At 40.1% G+C, this 21,493-nt stretch overlaps 1 protein-coding gene across 1 annotated transcript in view; it reads right to left on the reverse strand.

Moving 5' to 3' along the window:
* The window catches only part of LOC122816174 (extracellular calcium-sensing receptor-like), a 248,977-nt gene that overhangs the window by 140,924 nt on the left and 86,560 nt on the right, over window positions 1-21,493 (reverse strand). Inside the window, exon 2 of the mRNA XM_044088925.1 lies at window positions 19,424-20,266. Within this exon, the coding sequence (XP_043944860.1) occupies window positions 19,424-20,266 (843 nt within the window). The remainder of the gene's footprint in view (window positions 1-19,423; window positions 20,267-21,493) is intronic.

Consider the following 21,493-nt stretch of genomic DNA (forward strand, 5'->3'; position numbering starts at 1 on the left):
ATCATGTTCCAGAACTTTCTTGAGGTTTCTGTCATGTTTGACTTCAGCATTGCCTCCTACAAGAATATCATTAACTATTATAGCACATGGGTAGCCAGAAACAATTTGTTCCATTGCACATTGAAAGACTTCACTAGCAGAATTTATCCCAAATGGCATTCTCAAAAATCTGTACCTTCCAAATGGTGTACTGAAAGTGGTTAGTAAGAAAGGTTTTCGGTCAAGCAAAATTTGCCAAAATGAACTTTTTGCATCTAAGACAGAAAAAACGGTGGCATTTGGCATAAGAGCAGCAATATCTTCAAATGTGTGCATCGGGTGATGAGGTAATTTTAGTGCTTTGTTCAAATCTCTTGGGTCAATACATATTCTAATATTATCTGAGCTTTTCTTATGAGCTACCACCATGGAGGATACCCATTCAGTTGGTTCTACTGAACAAACTACTCCAAGATGCACCATTCTGTCTAGCTCAGCTTTGATTCTGCCTTGCAAGGCTACCGTAACTTTCCGCACTGGTCTGATAACTGGGCTGACCTCATGGTCTAACTTCACGGAGTATACAACTGGGAGTTTGCCCAACTTGTCTTTGAAAAGATCAGCATAGTCAGAAAAAATAGTTTGTTCAAAATTTTCATTGTTACATGTGCTAACATGGTGGACTTCTGCATTAAACAAAAGCAGTCTCATTTTCAAACTGTCTTTGAGGCCTAATAATAACTGCACATGCCTCTTGACTATGTAAAATCGCAAGTCATAGCTGCTCCCAGCAGAATAACATGATAGCACTTCAGAACCTTTGGTATGAATTTCTTCACCACCATAAGCAACAAGCTTCGCACACTTTGCCAGATCAAGCATCTCACTAGCTCTTACTTTGGCAAACATTTCTGCTGACATAACATTGCACTTTGAACCAGTATCAACTTTGAGTTCTACAGGTCTCCCACTAATCAGAACAGCACAAAATAATTCATTCGTTGCCCACAATTCTACTGCATTGGCTGTTTCATCAAGCACTGACACATCATCAACATAAAAAGTAGGGTTGCAGCTTTCTAATTGATCAACTTCCCTCTTTGAATGTTCTCTTTTAATAAAATAATGTGCCCCTTTTGATTTACATAACCTTTTAAAATGATTACATGTTTTTAAACGTGGCACTGCTGACCAAAAGCTAAGCACTTTTCTCTTTTGGGCTCTTGGTTACCTTCACAATTACGACAGTTGACTATGAGGCTTGCCACAGGCTTTGCTGTCTCACCCCTCTGTTTCACTGAGCATGCTCTGGGTCTTACTGGAGCTGCCCTGGAATTTGCTAGAAAGGTTCAGTGTTTTACTGAAGTAACCATACCCTTTGGCTTGTATCTTTTAACCTTGTGCATTGTGCTGCATACTATAAACATTAGCACTGGAAGGCACTGCAAGCATGCTTTTCTCATTCATAAACATATTTGTATGCTTTTCTGTGAACTCATATATTTAACAAATCTATATGGCCTTATTCAATGTTAAATCCTTGTCTCGAAGCAAAATATTTCTCATTGCATCATCTTTAATACCACACACAAGCCTTTCTTTTATCAACTCATTTTTTAACTCACTTTTTTATATATTTTATGCAATTCAGAAGTTATTCCAAGCACTTTTGTAAGCATTTTGAGTATTTTTATCAATATATAATAGTTTTGAACATTTCATTTAATTAGAAAGTCGTTTTGAATGCTTTGTTTTATATTTGTTGAGTAAAAAGTAATTTAAACAAGTTTTAGTACCTGGATTTGTCTTTCTGACGTGTTTGCGAGTCGTTTGAGTAGGAATTAATTCACTCCTGTATATTCCTCCAACTGTAACTGCGTGCCTCATAGTTATGAAGAAGTTTTGCTTCAGACCCCTTTCTGGCACCACATTGTTTACGACATGCCACTTCTAACACTGTGTCACTCATCTTGTATATTCAATAAGATGATGAGGCTGGGTGTCCATTTAAGTAGTTTATTGCACACAGCCACATCAGGATGGTTGACTGAAACATTAAACTTAAACGAACTAACTGACTTGACTACTACACACATGCATGCTTTCACTCTGGCTGCTCACTCAAGATGGCACTCTTGCTTGCACGTGCTCAGTACTTATATGCATGTGCTCACACTGACTGGAATGGCTCTTAAAGGTACAACATACACTCTGATATACAGATACTCCTAGAAGTTTTGTGTGGCTGACAACTTCTATTAGGCTTTACTTTGGGAGTAGATATTGAACATGGCTTTGTCCAACAGGGTTGATTTTTTGGAGGTGAAAAACATAATCTTGGATTTATTTGGGCTAGGTGGTTTTTAAACAGCCAGGATTCAGTGGTGGAGAAGGCTGTTTGGGTTTTTATATAGCAGGAAATCTTTCACAACGAATAATAGTATCAATGCTAAGTTGTCAGGGTGGCTTTTGGAGGGCGTTTCATATTTTCAACAAAGTTTTGGAGCTTCAACAGTGTCTAAGACTTTGGACTAGAGTCAAAATAGGCTAGTGTGTAAAGGACCGTTTACCATGGGGGATGTTGCTGTGGAAGAAAATGTTGATTTGTTCTGAAATTTTTGAGATTGATGTATTTTTGTGGGGAGTGATTATTTAGCAACAGGATAAGTCATTCATTCATGCTGGGCCTGCTTTAATACATAGATATGGTTTTGGTGGTTAGTGGTGATACAGGCTGCAGCAGGTCTGTAACAATATGGAAAGGGTGGTTGGATTGCTGTTATTATAGGTCTAATCCTACAGGAACTGTTTTATGTTAATATGCTTCAGTGTGGGTGCTGTTTAGGGAGATGGTTTGTCAAAGGATCATTTGGTAACATTCTAGAGTCCCTCTAGCAGCAGCATTGCCATTAGAGTGTTTTTTTGCCATAATCTGCTGGAATTAATGACAACTGTTTTATGGCTAGATACATTTGCATTACTCTGAACATAACTTATATGGGTCATTTCTGGATTTACTCTTTTGATTGATTTCAATTTTATTTGCTATTTTATATATAAAAATAATAAAAATATAATAAAAGATAACATAAATATAATAAAAAATAATATGATGATATGTAATAAATAAATTAATATGTTTAAAGTTATAGGTATTAAGTTATTAATTTCTACACAGCCTAGTAAGTAAGACTGGTGAATGTCTTTGCAAAAAGGTTTAATCAGGGCATCTTTAGTTGGTATGTAATTTCTATTGCAGGTATAGCAACTTATTTTTTTTTCATGTGAGTTAGAAGAGGTTCAAATGCAAGATCAGATTCTGGTTGGAAGAAAGCGTACTATGCCAGCACTGGTAGATGAGGTGGTGGCAGGGTCCAACCCCTCAAAGAAACCCAGAAGGGCTCATTAAGATATTGCAACCTCTGTTTAGGATCTGCCTTCTTTAAGGGATTGTTCAGCTAGCTCCAAAGGTAAAAGGAGAGTTGGGGAACTTGAGCTAAATGCTTTTGATAGGGGTAAGTCAGTGGAGGAATATCTTGATGAGTTTATCTATTCTCTCTTGGAGGAGGAGAGGGTAAGAGTTTTTGACATGGCTTTGGAGAGGGGTTTTGGTTCAATGCCCACACAGGCTATAGTCTATCTGGCAGGGTCCTACCAGGACCAATTTCTTCCCTAACTTTAAGAACACAGGAGCTGGAGCCTGTCCACCCCAGAAGAATGAAGGATATGGCTTCAAATGGTCCTGAGCTTAACATCACCCAATTTTTTGTACCTATGGCTGTTTTAAACCCTGTTGACAGTGCAAAGCCATTATCTCACATCACTGCCATGTCCCATACAGCATTAAAGAAAAAAATTGTAAAAGTGATTTTGTTGATGTATTTGATTTAGTCAGTGCTGAGGGCAACAATCATATAATGGATGCTGATAACCCTGGTGCAAAGGACTTAATGGCAGCTTTAACCACAATTGGGAAGAAAGCTTCAGCCAAGGTTTTGACTAGAAATTGGGACACATGGTCTTTAGGGTTCATGGTATTTATGGATGTTATTATTGGAAAGAATCCCAGCCAGGCTTTGCCACTGCTTGCCTACTTTCTGTCAATCTGAAAAGCACATCACATTAAAGGTGGGACGGTATGGCTGGCATATGATCAGAGGTTTAGGAAGCTGAAAGCTGTGGATAGAGCCATCAAATGGGAACAGCATCCCAATCTTTGGATAAGTGCTATGCTGGATAAACCTAATATGCTAGAAAGTGACAGTTTTAGGTCCCAGTGAAGATTAAGTTCTGCTGGACTTTCAATAGTGGCAATTCCCTGTGGCCTTCCTTTAAGTTTCCCGTCTTGTGTTCATACTGTGGTAAAGGGCACCCATCCACCAGATGTTGGTGTATCTCGGGCCATGTTTCTTTTAATAGGCAGTCTCCATTTTGGGAGAATAGTGTGGGTTTTTCACACAATACCCCATCCAGGGGGAAACTGTAATTTTCACGACTCAAGAGTCAGTGCACCAAAGGGTTTGGGTAGGGGACAGCTGTTCTGACTCTCCGGCCAAACTAGATAAGTTGGTTCAGCCCCAAGCAGATTACCCTAATGTCAGAGCTGCTGAGTTTCTCATTGAAGGATTTGGTTATGGTTTTAAGATTGGTTCTGTGGATGCTTTAGATTCTAGACCAGTTAGGAACCTGATATCCATCAGGAGTCAGGAGGACATTACCTTGCACCTAATTGAGAAAAAAATAGCTGCAGATAGGGTTTTAGGCCCATTTTCACAATCCCCCTGGCCCACCTTTAAAATCTCACCTATTGGCTTCATCTTTAAAAAGAAGGAGGGTGAACTTAGATTGATCCATCACCTTTCACACCCAGCTGGGTCATCCGTTAATGACTTCACTGACAAGGAGCAATCTAAGGTGCAGTACTCATCTTTAAAACAAGCAGCTTAAACAATCTCAAGTTTCAGTGACCCATGGCTCTGCAAGTAAGACATTCAGTAAGACATTCAATTGGCCTTTCATCTGCTTCCAATAAGACAGGAAGACTGGCCTTTATTAGGGTTCCATCTGGATGGGAAGCTTTATTTTGAAACAGCCATGCCAATGGGGTGTTCCGTAGCCTGTGCCACCTTTGAAGTATTCAGCACTGCAGTTCATTGGTGCTGGCAGAAAAGAGCACCAAATTAGGCAGCAGTTCATTACTTGGATGATTTTCTGATACTTGCAGAGGGTAACGCATGGGCAGAAGGAATGGCATTATTTATGAATGTTTGCTCCTCCTTGGAGGGTTCCTTTGGCAGAGGATAAATTGGAAAGTCCCTCACAAAAATTGGCATTTCTGTTTGGTGCTAGACATTACTTCTAAGTCCTTTTAGGTCCTGGAAGACAAGCTGGATTGGCTGAAGTTCATAATCAGGAAGTTCTTAGGGGCTGACAAAGTTAAGATAGGTGAGGTTATGTAACTGCATGGGTTGTTAAAGTTTGCATGCAGTGCTATCGCCCTGGACAGAACTTTTATTCTGTCCATATCAAATATGCTAAAAGGCAATAAACCCAAGCATTGTAAGGTGAGAATAACAAGCAGAGTCAAGGTAGACCTCCATTTATGGTCTACCTTTCTGAATCAGTCCAATGAAGAATCTTTCTGGCAATCACAGTGGGTGTTTTCCAGTGAGTTTCAACTATTCACAGACGCTGCAGCTGGAGTTGGGTTGGGAGGTTACTTCCATGGTAGCTGCTTTGCTGCCAAATGGCCTAAGTTCTGGTCCATAGAGAGAAGAAAGATATTACCTTTTTAGAGATTTTCCAATATGGGTGGCTGCACTTGTTTGGAAAGAGCATTTGAGAAACTGCAGGGTGCCCTTTTCTTCCGATAACCTGTTCACACTTTGAACAAGCACTCCTCAAAGTCCAGATGGGGGCAATCAATGATTAGGTTCCTGGTATTATTGGGTTTGCAAATCAATTTAACCTTCTCAAGCATCCATGTACCTGGTTGCAAAAATGGCTTAGCTGACATTTTGTCCTGTTTTCAGTTTGTCGTGTTTCAGCAGTTGACACGGAATGTGGAGCTGCTTGGTACCGTCATTTCTTCAGTAGTCTGGTTGATTGGAGAAAGGTAGCTAGATTATTGGTGTCAGATTCTTTGGCTTGGAATATGAAGACAGCATATTCATCATCAAGTCAATCCTTCAAAGTTTTTTGTAAGGCTTTTCCCACAAGTCAGAGGAAGTGAGGTTTACCATAGCTCATCCAGTTTCTAATACACAGATGATGCAAGGGTGATCCTCCTAACACAATTAGGATTCATTTGGCAGATTTAGGGTGCTTAAGCCTGTTTCTGGAGTTTATGGATTATATGGGCCACTGGTTGTTATCCAGAATGATTAAAGCTTTGTTGAATGTTAACTGGGCCTCTAAGGATAACAGAAAGCAGATTGGCTGACACCTATTGGCTGTTATTATTAGAAGTTTATTTAGTTTAGAAGCAAATTTCTATTCATTTAGCATGTTGAGGAGCTTTGTTGTCTTGTCCTTATGTGGGTGCTTTTCTCACCAATGAATTGTTGAGATCCTTGTGTTTGGAAGATGTGGTCATTCATAATGACTTTATAATGATTTGGTTGGGGAAGTCTAAGATTGATCAAGCGGGGAAAGGGCACCAGGCCTGCTTAGACAGAGCCAGAATCCCGGTTATCTGCCCTGTCCATGAGTTCAGTATGTTTAGCAGGCTGATTTCCAAAGGAGAAAAGACAGGATTAGTTATTAGGTTGTGGACCAGCAGGCCTGTAAAATTGATGGATACTAATTCTGCCTTGGTTAAAGCCCTTACCTACCAAGGTATAAATTCACAAGGATACTCATCACACTCCTTTAGGACAGGTCATACACCTGATCTTGCAGTGGAAGGCTATTCTGCCAAAGTACTGAAAAGAACAGGAAGGTGGGTTTCTGATGTCTTATCTTAAATAAGGAATTAACACCATGAATTTGTATTACTGGAAAGGAGTTTATCTGGATTTTGGGCCACTCTTTCATCAGAAGAGCAGCCTTGCTAGCTCTGTCTCATCCAGCAGACCATGTTGGTTCACTTGAACATAATAATTGGTCAGATCAGCATTTTGTTTTTTTTCTGGGCTTTCTTGATTTCATTTTTAGAAAGTATGGCACCAAATAGCTGCTCGCTGAAGATTACCTGTGGCTTTAGTGATTCATTTAGAGGGTAACAATTTAGTGGTGTCCCCTAAGAGGATTTTATTGGCAAGAATTTTGTCTGACCGTCAGAGGCTGTGCACATTGTACCCTCAAATGGTTTTATTTTGGTCTGCAGTAGTACCTAGACATATTGGATTGGAGCCAGGAAGGAGGCAGCTATAGAAAGCTGTATAGGGTGGTTCATGCATCCAGTCAGGTCGGATTCAAAGTGATGGACCATGCAGACATTTACAAACAAGATAAAGACTTTCATGACTCTGATGGAGTGCATCTGAATAATTTAGGTTTTGATTTATTCAACATAAACATTACTCTAGCAGCTGAGAATTATTTCAGCACTGATTTACCCAGGGGTCTTAGTGCTTTACATGGTTATGGCTTGTGGAGGCTGCTGTAGAGGGGGTACAGCATGGTTATGCCATTTAGTGGATGCTTTGCAGCTTTCCCCCTTTTCTTTCCATCCTGGTTGCTTCTCAGTGGCCTCCTCGTGTGGGCAGTATGTTTTACAGGTTTAAGCCCTGGACAAGGCAAGTTGTGTTGAGGATCAGACTCTATCCCTAAAGTTTAATTGTTAAACAGGTCTGAGGCACCTTGTGCTGCACACTCAGACCCTTTAATATTGACTCGGAAAGGCCTTTTTTATGCCAACTAGCTAAAGGTGGAAATTTACAATGTTTGCTGTGGGTACAAAGTTAATTTTATTGTACTAACAGTAATGTTTGGTTGTTATTTAATAAATGGTCACAATGCCAGTGTTGGTGTGGTTAATTCTCAACTCAGAGGACAAGAGAGGTTTACGCATAAGCCTACTTGTCCACGAGCTAAGCATGGGTGGGGGAATAGCTACGGCTATTTAAGGCAAACATTGTGAGTCTTCTTTCACTTTTTGGCAGTGACTTGCAGGATCCTCACCTTTCCCATCCCCCATTTTTTCATTACTTTTCTGGGGGTGGATGCAATGCCAGTGTTGGTGTGGTTAATTCTCAGCTTAGAGAAAAAGATAGCTTGAGATGGAGTTTGAAGAACTCCATTCTCAGTTATTGAGGCAATGTTGTTCAAATCATGATTCATTTTAAGCAAACTGGCTAAAAATGTAGATGGAATACTGCTCATTTTACATATTTGGCTTGAACTCGTGACTCAGAAAGAGCCTGATTGGGTGCATGGAGAGTTTTGAGGTGGTGCTAGGCTTTGGCTAAAAATCATACTTGTGTTGACTGAAAGTGTGTTTATTGAAATTTTGTTTGAAATTTCTATCTAATGTAGTAACTGTGTTTTGCAAATCAGTAATCTCCTCCTATGTACACTTTAAATATGCTGCTTTACTAATAAGGATGCCCCTTAAAGCTGATTTGGACCCTGTCCACCTGATATCAAAAGGTACATCAATATCATATTGTTCCATAACTTAAGTTTACATTAACAAACCTACAATTTAACAGCTACTGTAAAACTGCTTGTGTTGTCCATGCTGACACTGAAGTATTTTGTAAATATTATTTCATAAGATCATAAGATCATAGGAGGTTACTAGGCTATCAACCCGGAGGTCATTTCAAACCTAGCCGTTTCATCCCAATGTAATACCATAGATACTCTAGTCAATACCCAAGACCCTATTTAGTAATGACTGCCCATGTCCAGGAGGGTTGTGGACAATATGCCCAGTATGCATTTATGGTGCCCCATCCACTTATACAAGTTCCTTTTGAACAGTGTCATAGAAGAGCTCTGCTTCAGATGAATTGGCAGCCTATTCCAAAGACATGGCAGTTGCTGGAAGACAAATCTGTCCCTTCAGCATGTCCTATTCAAGTTGCAGGCCATACTTAGGTCCTTGGAATGGGCAGCTCTAGTCCAGTTTGATTTATGTATGTGCAGCAAATTCATTAGGTTTGGGTCAGAGATTTCTCTGTAAGCCAGGCAGAAATGTCTCCTAAGATACGATACTGAGTATAGTGACAGGGACTTTAGCTGGTCTGTGTAAGGCAAGTGCTGGAGTTCTTGATCTTCTTTGTTTGAAACCTGTGAGGTCTCTCCAATTGCTGCAGGTGCTTTGTGTGGTATATGCCAAAAGGGTATTACACTCAATTATGGGTCTGATTAGTGATGAGTATAGAGGGGTTATAACCTCCTTTTCTTTAGAGGCAATGCCTTTGATAATCAAGTGTGCTACATAGAAAGCCTTCTTTACTACAGTAGACAGATGGTGAGCAAAGTTAAGATAGCAGTCTACTTGTGATCCCAGATCCCTTACCACTTCATAGGTATATAGGGTATTGTTAATTTGATAGTGTAAAGGGACACTGTTTTTACTGAAGGGAATGATGATACATTTCTTTGTATTTAATTTGAGACAATGACTAAGACAACAGTCATTGGTCTGTGTAAGACGCTCCTGAAGTATACTGATGTCATTTGGGGATTCGATAATTACATCCAGTTTCCAGTCATCCGCAAACTTGGTCAGCCACAGCCCTTTAGTTTTTGCATGAACTTCTGAGAAGTATATACCAAACAGTAGGAGGCCCAGAACTGACCCTTGTGGTACCCTGCTGGTGACAGGTCTGCTGGTTGATGTGGAGTCACCCACTTTGTTAGTGTGTGACTGATTTGTGAACCAGTCGGCAACCCATCTTACAACAAAGCAGTTTACATTCATTCTGCAAAGTTTATCCATAATGCCTGAGTGTGGGATTGTGTCAAATGCCTTGGCCAAATCGAAGTATGCTGTGTGCACAGATTTGCCCTCATCAATGGCCCTGGTCACATTTTTGAAGAAATCCACCAGGTTTAACAGGCAGGATCTGCCCTTGATGAAGCTGAATTTGGTCAGATCCAGGGTTTGGAGGTTGCTTATGTCTTTATTTATGAAGTCCATGATGATACATTCAATGACCTTACAGATGAGACTGGTCAGACTTATGGGTCTCTAATTCCCTGGGTTTGTTGCTAAGCCATCTTTGTGGAGGGCAATAAATGTTGCTTTTCTCCATTCTACAGGAACATATCCTGTGGTTAGGCTGTGACTGAATAGAATACTTAATGGGGATGCTAGTTCATATTTTAGTTTGTTTAGAAGACAGCCTGGGATGCCGTCTAGTCCCATAGATGCTGTGTGGCTTTAATGACCTGTTTTATGGATATGTAGGGTGGGGAGAAGTTGGGGGCAAGATTTGTGATACGTTTGGAGGGGATAAGGGAGTGAAATTTTTGCCAAATCTGTCCACCTGCAGGTGTGCTATCTCTAAAGGATCAGTATTTGTGATACCGTTAGTCACTAGTTTGGCACATGCTTGGGTCTTACCTTTCAGACTGCGTACATAGCTGTAAAAGGCCTTATTGTTATCCTTGACTGTGATTGCTAGGTTTTTCTCAAAGTTACCCTTAGAGGATTTGACATCTCTTATTTGCCTGTTGAGGCTGAGGAGGGTGCTTTTCCATTGTTGGGGCCTCTCCTTAATTTTCCTAGACAGCAACTGTTTGCATTTGTTGTAAAGTTTGTTGATACTGGATGTCCACTAGGGTGGCTTGTTTTTACTTGGTATATGTACTTGAACAAAGTGATTGTACAGGACTTTGAGTGTACTCTTATGATTAGTGTACCACTTACAGCTGGGTGGGGCCTGGGGTGCACCCTACCCACAGGTCTGGTTGCCCATAAACTGCCTTAAGTGCTTTTTTATTTTTAGTCTTTGTTGGTGGTTCTTGTGTTAGTTTGTGTTCAAAGGTGACTGAGGTTGGGGCCATTTGAAAAGGTGACGTGACAATGCCAGAGTGGTACATCATGTGTTACAGTTTAGTAGGTGGCATCTAGGATGTTTGTTCTTGTGCTTGTTGGATCTAGTATGTTTTTTCCATTTGGCATTTGGCATTGCAGTTTGAAGGAACTTTGTGCTATTGAGTGTATAGTAGGTTAGCCAGTTCATCCAGTTGATGGTGCATTCCCAGTTGACCCCAATGTGTTTTGTGTTGGCAATGGATTGACTTGTACTCCAATATGTTTTAGGCCCATGTTCATTTAATTTAATCTGGAGTAGGGATATACTAGCTGGGACTTGAATGGATCTTAGCCATAGTAATATGACCTCCTTGGAGTAGCTCCATGGTTGTCCTTGTAAATAGTCGGGGAGGTGAATTTTTATCTAATATATAGAGAAACACCACCTCCTTTTTGGTCTCCTCATGAGTTTGCAGTCTGAAGATGTAGGTGGCATTGTGGCATTGCAAGGCCAAGGCTGCAAGGGGCTGTGAGGGCTCTTGAACCAGGTTTTGTTACTGCACACACATACATCCTTCAGTGATAGGGCACTCTGTGAGGGTGTGTTTTTTGTTTTGTTTTCTCTAGTTTTAGCACATAACCCTATTTTTTATATTTGGCAACTTTCATGTTGTGAATTTTTTTTTTTTGTTTTGAGTCTAAAAAAAAAAAATATGGGGAGGCAAGAGCCCTTTGTTGTCAGCATCCAAAGCTTTAGTGGTGGCAGGTGCAAACCTCTCTGGCAAAACAGTGAGGTCTGGATCAGAATGATACAAAAAAAACAAAATTATTGATTGAAATCAATCAGTTTTTGTTAATACTGTGGCATCATTCTAGGGTAAGGGTGCTGCTCAAGGCTAGGGGACATACCTACCCTCGGACTCATACTCAGAGAGCTCAATCATGTCTGTCTGATATACTATGTGCATGAATAGTAGTACTGTGTGCATGAGTAGTGGTGGGTGAGTTGACAACCTTTTCAGTGTTACTGTTTTGAGTGCTAGAGAGTAGGGATTCAAGATTCTTGGTGTGGATACATCTCTCACACTCTGTACTAGAGTGAGTTATTAGTAGAGGGTTGTCAGTGTACATGAGGCAGTTGCTACACCACCTCAGGAGACCCAAGTCAACAAGCCTGGCAGGAGAAACAAAGGTAGTCCAACTGTCCATAATGCTAGGTTTGAAGAACTGTAATCACAAAGGGGGCATTTTCAGAACTAATCTAGGACGTGCTCTGTAGATGGGTGTTTCTGACAGGGTTTTGGCTGGTGGTTTAATAGGTCACAGTTCACTAGCAATACTTGTCAGACCAGAAATGTATTAAAGATGACGACTACACAAATGTACTATAGCTGCATCTAAGGGAAAAAATTGTTGCAATTATCTGTCCGGCTATGGCACACAATTGTGTGGCAGTGTGCAGTGCTGCATGAGGCCCAAGCAAGCAGAAACCTACTGAAACTCACATACCAGAAACTAAAAACTTAAAAAAACTTTTAAAAAGTTCAAAAGAACCAATAAGGTTGCTTACTGCAAGCCCTAGACCAATCACCCTTCAACAGACAGGTTCCAATCAGCACACTTCTCTCACATGAGTACAGAAGGGCCTTCTAATCAAAGATGGCTTGGAAAATGTGCTGAGAATACAACAGCCACTACAAACAGACCCAGATGCCAGAAACCTGTATCTGGACTATGCTACAGTTCTTAGCTGCACTAATTTAGGCAGGGAATGCTAAAACATGAATTAAACAGCAGAAAACAGCAGTGAGACATTAAAATATATGAGTTTTGATATGATGGCCTTCATGAAACTTAGAAAGTAAATCTGAACAAATTGTAAATGGAGAATAACATAGCCTGTGATACATATTTTATTTGCCTACTAGATTTTTATTAATAATATACAAGCATCTTGATGTATGAAATTATCATTTTGATTTTATCCATTTTATATCATAATAGCTACAATTGGATTATGCAGACTGGCCATGTGTCCCAGGAACGTCCAGTACCAGTACAGCAGACACTGTGCATGGTTGAGTGACACTGTGCATCAGACACCTACAAATGCACATTACTGGAGAGAATGTGGATAGGGTCAATGTCATCATCATTGTCACAGTTGCCAAGTGACACAGTGAAAAGTGGCTGACATCACATCCCTGTTGGTGGTCATGTCACCAGAGGAGAGACTGGAGTTTTGTGTCAAAGGATACTCTATGATATAGACAATGTCTTCTGGTGAGTGACACTACAGGAACAGAGGCAGAGATGGGGGCTTATTGTAGTGGGTAATCTGTCTCACAGATACTGTCATTTGATGAAATGGAAGGAGTGCAACTACAGGGCCATGACTGAAAGGGGACGCCATTATGTGACTGTGACTTGGAGAGACTGCACTGGCTTGATTTGAAAGGACCAAAGGCCTTCTGTGAAATGGATGTTATGCTACAGTGGGAATGGGTCTTGATGAGATATCCTGCTCATGGATGTTGCCAGGTGACTTACTCCTAGACTTTTAGGAGGAAACTATGTACCCTGCAATGGCCTCCCAGTATGACCACCCTATGTATGTTCCCACCCCAAACCATGGACAACGCTGCTGGACAGGACAGTGATGGTGGCACTTGCCATCCTCTGCATGGAGGTGGATATGGCAATCACTTAAGCTGCCATAATCATCAAGAGACCAAATATGGCATCATCCCTGGACTCTATGGCCTTAATCAAGTAATTAGTTGTGTTGGATGACATCTTCATGGAAGCCAGACAACACATCAGCATTTACCATCTCTGCATGTGTTGAAGTAGAATGTGCCCAGTTGATAGCCCTGCTGGTTGAGTCCCAGCACAGCCCACATATCAGTGGTCAGCTGTGATATGTGCAAGTGCTGGAAACCCCTGCTAGGCTGCTGTATGGAGGGTATACCCACATTGGATGCTGTGTGCTCCTTTACTGTTGTAGCCTTAGGGGGACCTGTGCTGGTACACTCAATCACAGGGGAGCTCCCTAATAGGGATGGTGGGTGATCATACTGCACAGCTTGTATCTTCACCATGAACAATGGATGGAGGGCCACCCAAGAGAGGGACAGACAGTGCCTGTGTATCATCTGACTGTGATTTAATCTGCATCTCAACATCATTATCAGCACTGCCAGGCCCTTCATAGTTGCTGACATCAACCTGCTGCCCTGTCTTGTCCTAGCATGTAAGGATGTCACCATAACAGTAATCTGATGTAAATATACAATACAGGACAGAAAAAACTGAATCTGAATACCCATGGTACATGTGAGGCACTGTGTTCCATGCAGATAGTGGTACAAAATCTGCAGATATGGAACTGAAACATAATTCTCTGTCATTCTTATATGCCTTCAAACCTGGTTTACCTATGGGAAGCATATGCAATAGAACATGTTGGTGACACATCAGCATTGTTGTCTTCTTTGATTCTGCCCACTAGCAGCATCAGTGTCACCCATCAGTGTCTCCTGGCCGTGATCCCATAGTGGCCAGTAAGCACCCCATCTTCCCCACTAGGGACCACCCTTAGGTTCCAAGTGGCTGTAGCATTACATCATATCCAGTTCATTTGAGATTGTCGAACCTTTGTTGTTCATGCAAGGCTGAGGACATGATGACAGCTATTGAAACAAAAGACTAAGCTTTAGGCTGGTGAATGCTGGGGAAAGTAGGCTACCAATGGCAATGGTGGGTTGCTATAGGTATACTTAGTATGACAGATTTGGACAGGAATAAAATTACAGCAGATGCCCCTGATATACTATGCTATGGGCAGTGCAGTATCCCAGTGGTACCCTAGACTGGTTATTTGCACAGACAAGTGCATGTATACAGCTAGGGTAGATGCCACACTGAGATTCACAAGGATGTACAGTGTAAGGATAGGCTTCACAGATAGCATGGGTAGGAGAAACTTGGGAAGTGGGAGTTCACATATGACAGTGGGCTAATGGACTATGATATTAGCATTACACATGATGAGTCCCACTACAGGAGTGACCACAGCATACACACATATCAAGTCTATTTAGGACATACAGAATAATGTAGGGATAGGCACTCTTGATAGTAGACTCATTTCCCATAGCTGTAGAGCAGATATGTAACTGTATATCTTTAAACAAAGGCTGACAACCATGCAAAGGCAAAAGAGCTTACCATCAATTAAAACATAAACTTAGACAAAAATGATAAAGTAGCTATAAAACTATTAATAAATAAAAATACACACAATTTACAGATAGACCAAACTGTACTAAGATTATGTGCATATACTCTCTTTCAAAGTAAGGGCTTACATGTACAACACATAAGAAAGATACATCTTACCACAGTAATGAAAAACACTGTGTACCTCCTCAGGTCTGTAGTTTCATTAAAATATACATATCTACCACCAGAAAATTCCTTTATACTGCTGTATTGGTGGTCCTCATGCTGTTTCTTTTTATGGTGCACAGCTTGGATTTTAAAATGTCAATGCATCCACTTAAGCTGCAAGTGCATAGCAACTTGTGTGATATGCATTCAGTTGAGGTAAGGTTCCGTGTATGTCTATGAATCACTGTATTTTGGTGAAGTGCATGGGAAACTTGATGCACAGCTAGGTGCCACCACGTGTCACTGATATATGGTGCTTAAGGACTGGTGCATGCTGCATGATGCAATAGTGTGCTGCTCATGATTCAGAACTGACATTTGCAGTATGAATCGCAGACTATTATCGTGTTTTACATGACATATATGGCAATGGTTGCCAGTGCTAATGCCCCACAGGGAAAATCTATGTTTTGATAAGTAGATTAAAATCATGCTCTTTCTCCTATACAGTCACTTCAGGCAGTGGCTGCTAGGACCCTTTCTGAGTCCATTTTGGAAGGTAGATATCTGGTTTTACCTGGCCATGCTATGGAGTGAGGATTCTGGCATCCCCAGGTCCAATGAGCAATGCCGGCACAGTTATGATGACCTACTGTACTACCACCTTACAGATCTCTTGCAGTGGAAAGCAGAAATTTGGTAGGAACTCTTCAAATCCTATAGTATTCAACACTGATACTGATTTTCAAACTACAATTTTAAACTTTTCTTTTTCAGTCATTCAGAGCAGTGTTATTAGTAAGGATTACTTCCTCTTAACAGACATCAGGACATATGAGGTGGGGTGTTGTGGGGAATGCTACCTGTGCTGTGCCTGGTGCTTGTTTATATGTCATGGCACTGCTGCATACTGTAGGATGATGCATGGCTGTGCAATTTGGAGGCTGGGGGCACCATATCAGGATTCTATTATCTTGCTCATACATGGTGGGACAGCGGCTTAGTTGTGAGTTAGTGGGCAGATTTCCAGGTGTCTGCTATCTTGTATGCAAATATGAGACTATGGCATAGTTGTAAGGCTGTGGGCATACATTTCCAGGTTTTCCCTGCTGTGTAGTAAATGTGGAAGTTTAGTTTCGCACTGCTGTCCATAACTCACTTTCACTAGTGTGTGAAAACTCTTTTCTCCTTTTCGCTTTTAGCATGGGCTGAACAAGGCACCCATGTGGGTTGCTTCAGGAGGCAGCCAGGACTTTATGTATTGTGTATTACCTGCTGACTTATACTATATTAATACTATACAACTTGAATAATTTGTAGAGCATCCTCACTTATGCCACCCTTCTCACTGTATCTTTCTGATGCAGGCCATGATGATACTAATGAACCACAGATGCAAAAGCCGCTTCTGGCCCCTCCCCTGACTATGGTTCAGGCTGTGAAGGATGAGAGGTATGGGAGTGTTTTTCCAGGGGAAGTTCCAGCACCCCTCCCCTCCGGCAGGTAGCCTGTGTAACTCACTTGCTGGAGTTCAGCTGTCAGTGCAGCAGGAAGTGTGGTATTTGACAGCATAATGACCTGCTAGATGGCTATTACCATACCCCTCTTTAGTACATTCTAGATGTACTCCACTGGCAGGTCTCTGCCATCATGACAACAGAGGAAGATGTGACCTGCTGTCATTCTCCACCCTGATATGCCTTAGCTATCTGATGGTTATCATTGTCATCCTTTTAGGTGGTGCAGTAGCCAGCAGACTGCCCATACCCTAGCCTATTTCCAGACACTTGTACCTTCATCCTGCTATGTGACAGCCCATTCCTTGTGTGTGTCTGCTACTTCCCATCACCATTTGTCCATTGTCTTTTTGTATTTGTCCAGCCAATATCTCCCCTTCCTAGTGTTTTCATATCCACCCCTCTTCTTTGTACTGTTTTGTGTTTGTGTGTCCAAATTTTCTATCCTTCCCTAACTTTGCTCCTCCTATTTTTTATTACCCTTTTATCATCCCTTCACTCTCTCTGTATATATATATATATATATATATATATATATATATATATATATATATATATATATATAGGTTTACTATAAATTATTCAAAGTGAAGTCGGTCGATGCCACTTCATTCGAAAATCGGAATGTCGACCATAGGCAATGTCGAACACTGATAATCCTGAAATACACATCTGCCCCATCTCAACCCATGTTAAAACCTGTCCCTAGGTAGCAGTCGACATGTATTTCAGCAATTCCGGTGTTCGACATTGTGAATTTCACACAATCTCGGTCGACCATGTGAATAGTCGACCGAGTACATTTCTTGTATATGTTAGTAAACTATATATATATATATATATATATATATATATATATATATATATATATATATAGGTCTACTTCACTTGACCTAAAACTCATTTGACTGACACCCATTTGACCGATACCCTATTGACCTAAATTTAATTTGACTGACAACTCATTTGACTAACTCCCATTTCCCTGACATTTAAGACATAGACTTGTGGGTTTTCCTTCACCTGTGACTTGCTTGTGATAAAAAGAATTACTGTAACTTACAGTGCTGACTGTCAGAATACTGATATTCATGTAGAAAGTAGTGTTGTAGTGTTTCTAAATGTGGGTTTGTCTTTTTACATTTTTATGGGAAGTATCTAAAGTAATTTGGGGAATGTTTTGAGTTCCCAGCAGTAGTGGCAGCGTATAAAGTACTGTAAGGCAAGTTAAAGGTATATGCACTTTTCTCCACTATATATATATATATATATATATATATATATATATATATATATATATATATATATATAAAATGGGGAACTTAGTTCCATAAGAAAGTGACCTGCCTTCTGCCCCTAGCATTTGGACAGCAGTGTTTACACTGTGCAGCAAGTTACTACTATGTGCTGCCTATGTGGTGCTTGCTGATAGCCTGCTCCAGCACATGATGACCTGTACTATCTGCTGCCATGCAGTTCATGATGATCATACTAGCTGGCATATAGCAGGTCCCCTGCTTTACTACTTACTTCCTGCACTGCCCTACTACTCCTGGCCTGTGGCTTTTTAGAAAATTGCTCTGATTTCTGCATCAGAGCACAGCTAGCTGCTCAAATGTGCAGTTTGACACCATTTGAATATTCATATGTACATTACACTGTACAGTGTTACTCATATGTGGCACAATTACTGCCCAGTATGAATGCCAGACTATACTTGCCACAAAAAATATGAATCATCTCAGTAATATTATTTGTTTGTGTCATATTATGTTTCCTATTCATGTTATTAGACATGTATCAGCTGACAAGTTTGTCAAAATACATTATTCATAACATTTATCTGGTGGCGTCTGTTGTCGAATGTAACAATATGGTAAGGGTCAAGTATATTATTACATCATGGTTTAACTGATAGTTTCTGTGAGTAACCTTATTTAAAAGTCAAAAATATCTCTTGTTCAGAAGTGAAAAAAGGAAAGACAAGAAGAAAATGTAGCTGATAAAAATAATTATAAAGTTTCTTATCTCACAACAATGCTCAGAAAATTCAAGTAAGACCAATTAAGGTTTAAATTTATGAGGAATCACTGAATCACTTACTAGAGAAGGGAAGTTCAGGGCCATTGAACCTTGAGTCAGAGTTTTTTTTTTTTTACATTTCTTAACTGGGTAAGCCCACTGGATACAATTGTCCTTTTACAGGGTTCCGACTCAGGAGCACTCTTTGGTTAAGTCACACAGTAGGCAAATGGAGGTGGAAGGGATCAAACCCTATACCCTCAACTACAGGAAACAAGAGATCAGAGCCTTAATCCTTTCAGCTAGCTGCCAGACATTTTTTTCTTTTCTTCTTTTTCTTATTTTATTTTCATTTCTATTTCTTTATTTTACATCTACTTGTTTCCCTTGCGTTTATTTTGTGAGCAGACTAAATGTTTTCTGTCTTGCTCATTGCAAAACCCTTGCAGAATTGAAATACATACAGCAAAATGAGTCAAACATCTAAACAGCTTAATTATATTCTCTCCCTAGAAAGATGATTAGCAGTTAATCCACTGATTTCTGCCTGTTTATAATAAACATAACAGCACTGGAATACCTGCCATGGTTGAAAATGATAAATGACTGCACAGGTCTTATTCTGAAAGGGTCCATCGCCAGGTCTGCACATCAAAAGATTGTGCAAGCCATGCACCAGTGCATATACTGCATTGTAAGTGCAATATGTTTTTCTGAATGAATATACATCAAATAATGCAACATCAATCGTCTCCACCTTCTCTTTCCCAGTGCAAATACTTTTCCCAGCCTTCACTGATTCATTCAAAGATGTTGTGTCTATATCATCTAGAGGCCATTTACAGTTGAATGCAGTCTCCCAAAACAGTTTGATAAATATGTCATCAATAAATTTGGAAGGATGAAGGCTGTACAAGTAGTCTCTATACCCAGGTATTCCTCCTTGGTGACTTTCAAACCCGATAGTGCCATTAAGAGTTTTTATGATTTCTTTGTTAGAAAACACTGGGGAGATTATCCAGCTTGAAAGAGCAATCCAAACCTTGCCACTTACATTTTGCATAGATAATTCTTTCATCAGCGGCAATGGGTACTGTTGTGTGGCGTAAATTACAATAACGTTAGCTTCAGATGCCTTGATTATTTCGGTAATCTGAAGGAGTTTGCTCACTGAATTATGAGCAGGGAGAATTTCCATAAAGTCAATGCAGGCACCAGTAGCTCGAACTTCTTTTATCACCTGCTGACTGCCCTCTCGACCAAATTCATTGTCAGATGCAAGAATACCGATCCAAGTCCACTTAAAATAAGTTAACAAGTATGTTATGACAACAGCCTGGAAATCACTGTTTGGGGCTGTCCTCAAGAAAGAAGGAAACTGCTGCTTATCGCTCAGAAGGTTGACTGTTGAGCCATAGCTGATCTGGAAAATGAAATATACTGCTGATTTATTATTAGTGAAAGCATGTTTAAAGAAATAGTTGCACCTAATCCAAACTTAAAAAAAAAACGAGTAACACTAAATTTATAATTCCCATGTCTGCAGGCAGGTTAGGTATTTTAACTCAATGCTTACTTTGTACTTTCTTCCTGATTTCATGTTTGAAACGCTTGCCTGTTTTGCATTATTTATTTATTTTTTTAGTATACCTGTGTATGCATATATTATCTGCATTGTGGAAATGTACTGTATACTAGTTGAATAACTTGGGTCAAAAAAATGATGCAGGCATAAAGACTACAATGTAATATCATCAGACAGGCAGATGAATGGATTTGAAACCTAAAGTCAAGTTATCTAAGCTGAAGCATTGCAGGTACCAGAGAATAATAAACCAAGATGTGGATTACGAAGCCAAAATGCCAAATCTTTTTTGTAAATAGTCATAAGGCAGAAGGGTTTGCCTCTAGTGGTTTACTGCTATGTAGGGCATTAGTGATGAAGACATAACATTAAGTCATCTCTAAAGAATCCCAAGCTGTGCTTATAAGAGCATTGTTTCATTTATTTATTATTTTATTTATTTGGCATCCGTTTACCCAGAAAGGCTGACTGCATTATGAGGTACCCATTTTCAGCAGAGATCTGGAGAGAAAAGGTCCAGATACATATGGTTAACAGAATGTAAAATTAGACAGACATAATAAAGTCATAACATTCAAGCACAAATATGAAAACAACACATTGGTCTGTCAGAATGAAAACATAACATACATAATAAAGTCATAACATTCAAGCACAAAATTTGAAAAACTAGACATTAGTTTGTCAGAATAAAAACTGAACAGACATAATAAAGTCATAGTGTTCAAGCATAAATTAAATGGAAAGTCTGATAATAGGAAGAAGCAGCATTATTTACATAACAGATGGTTATCATAACGATTATCAATATTCTAGAGGTCATTAAATATGGTAACAGATTATATTGGTGAAGGCGTAGGATAGTATGAGTAGAAAACGGTAGGGTGTGATAGAGGGGATAGTAGGAATAGATGTGGAAAGGTACGAGTGTAATCTCAGGGGAGTATGTGTAGAGGAAGGGAGGGTAGGACAAGTTAGTAGTGATGTTAGAGAGGGTAGAGGTAGAAAAAGTTATGAGTACCTCAGCCTGGGCTCATACAGGGGCAAATCCAAGCTTTATTGAAG

The sequence above is a fragment of the Protopterus annectens genome, chromosome 12.part0 (genome assembly GCF_019279795.1).
Source record: "Protopterus annectens isolate FY-2018-M chromosome 12.part0, PAN1.0, whole genome shotgun sequence".
Classification (NCBI taxonomy): domain Eukaryota; kingdom Metazoa; phylum Chordata; order Ceratodontiformes; family Protopteridae; genus Protopterus; species Protopterus annectens.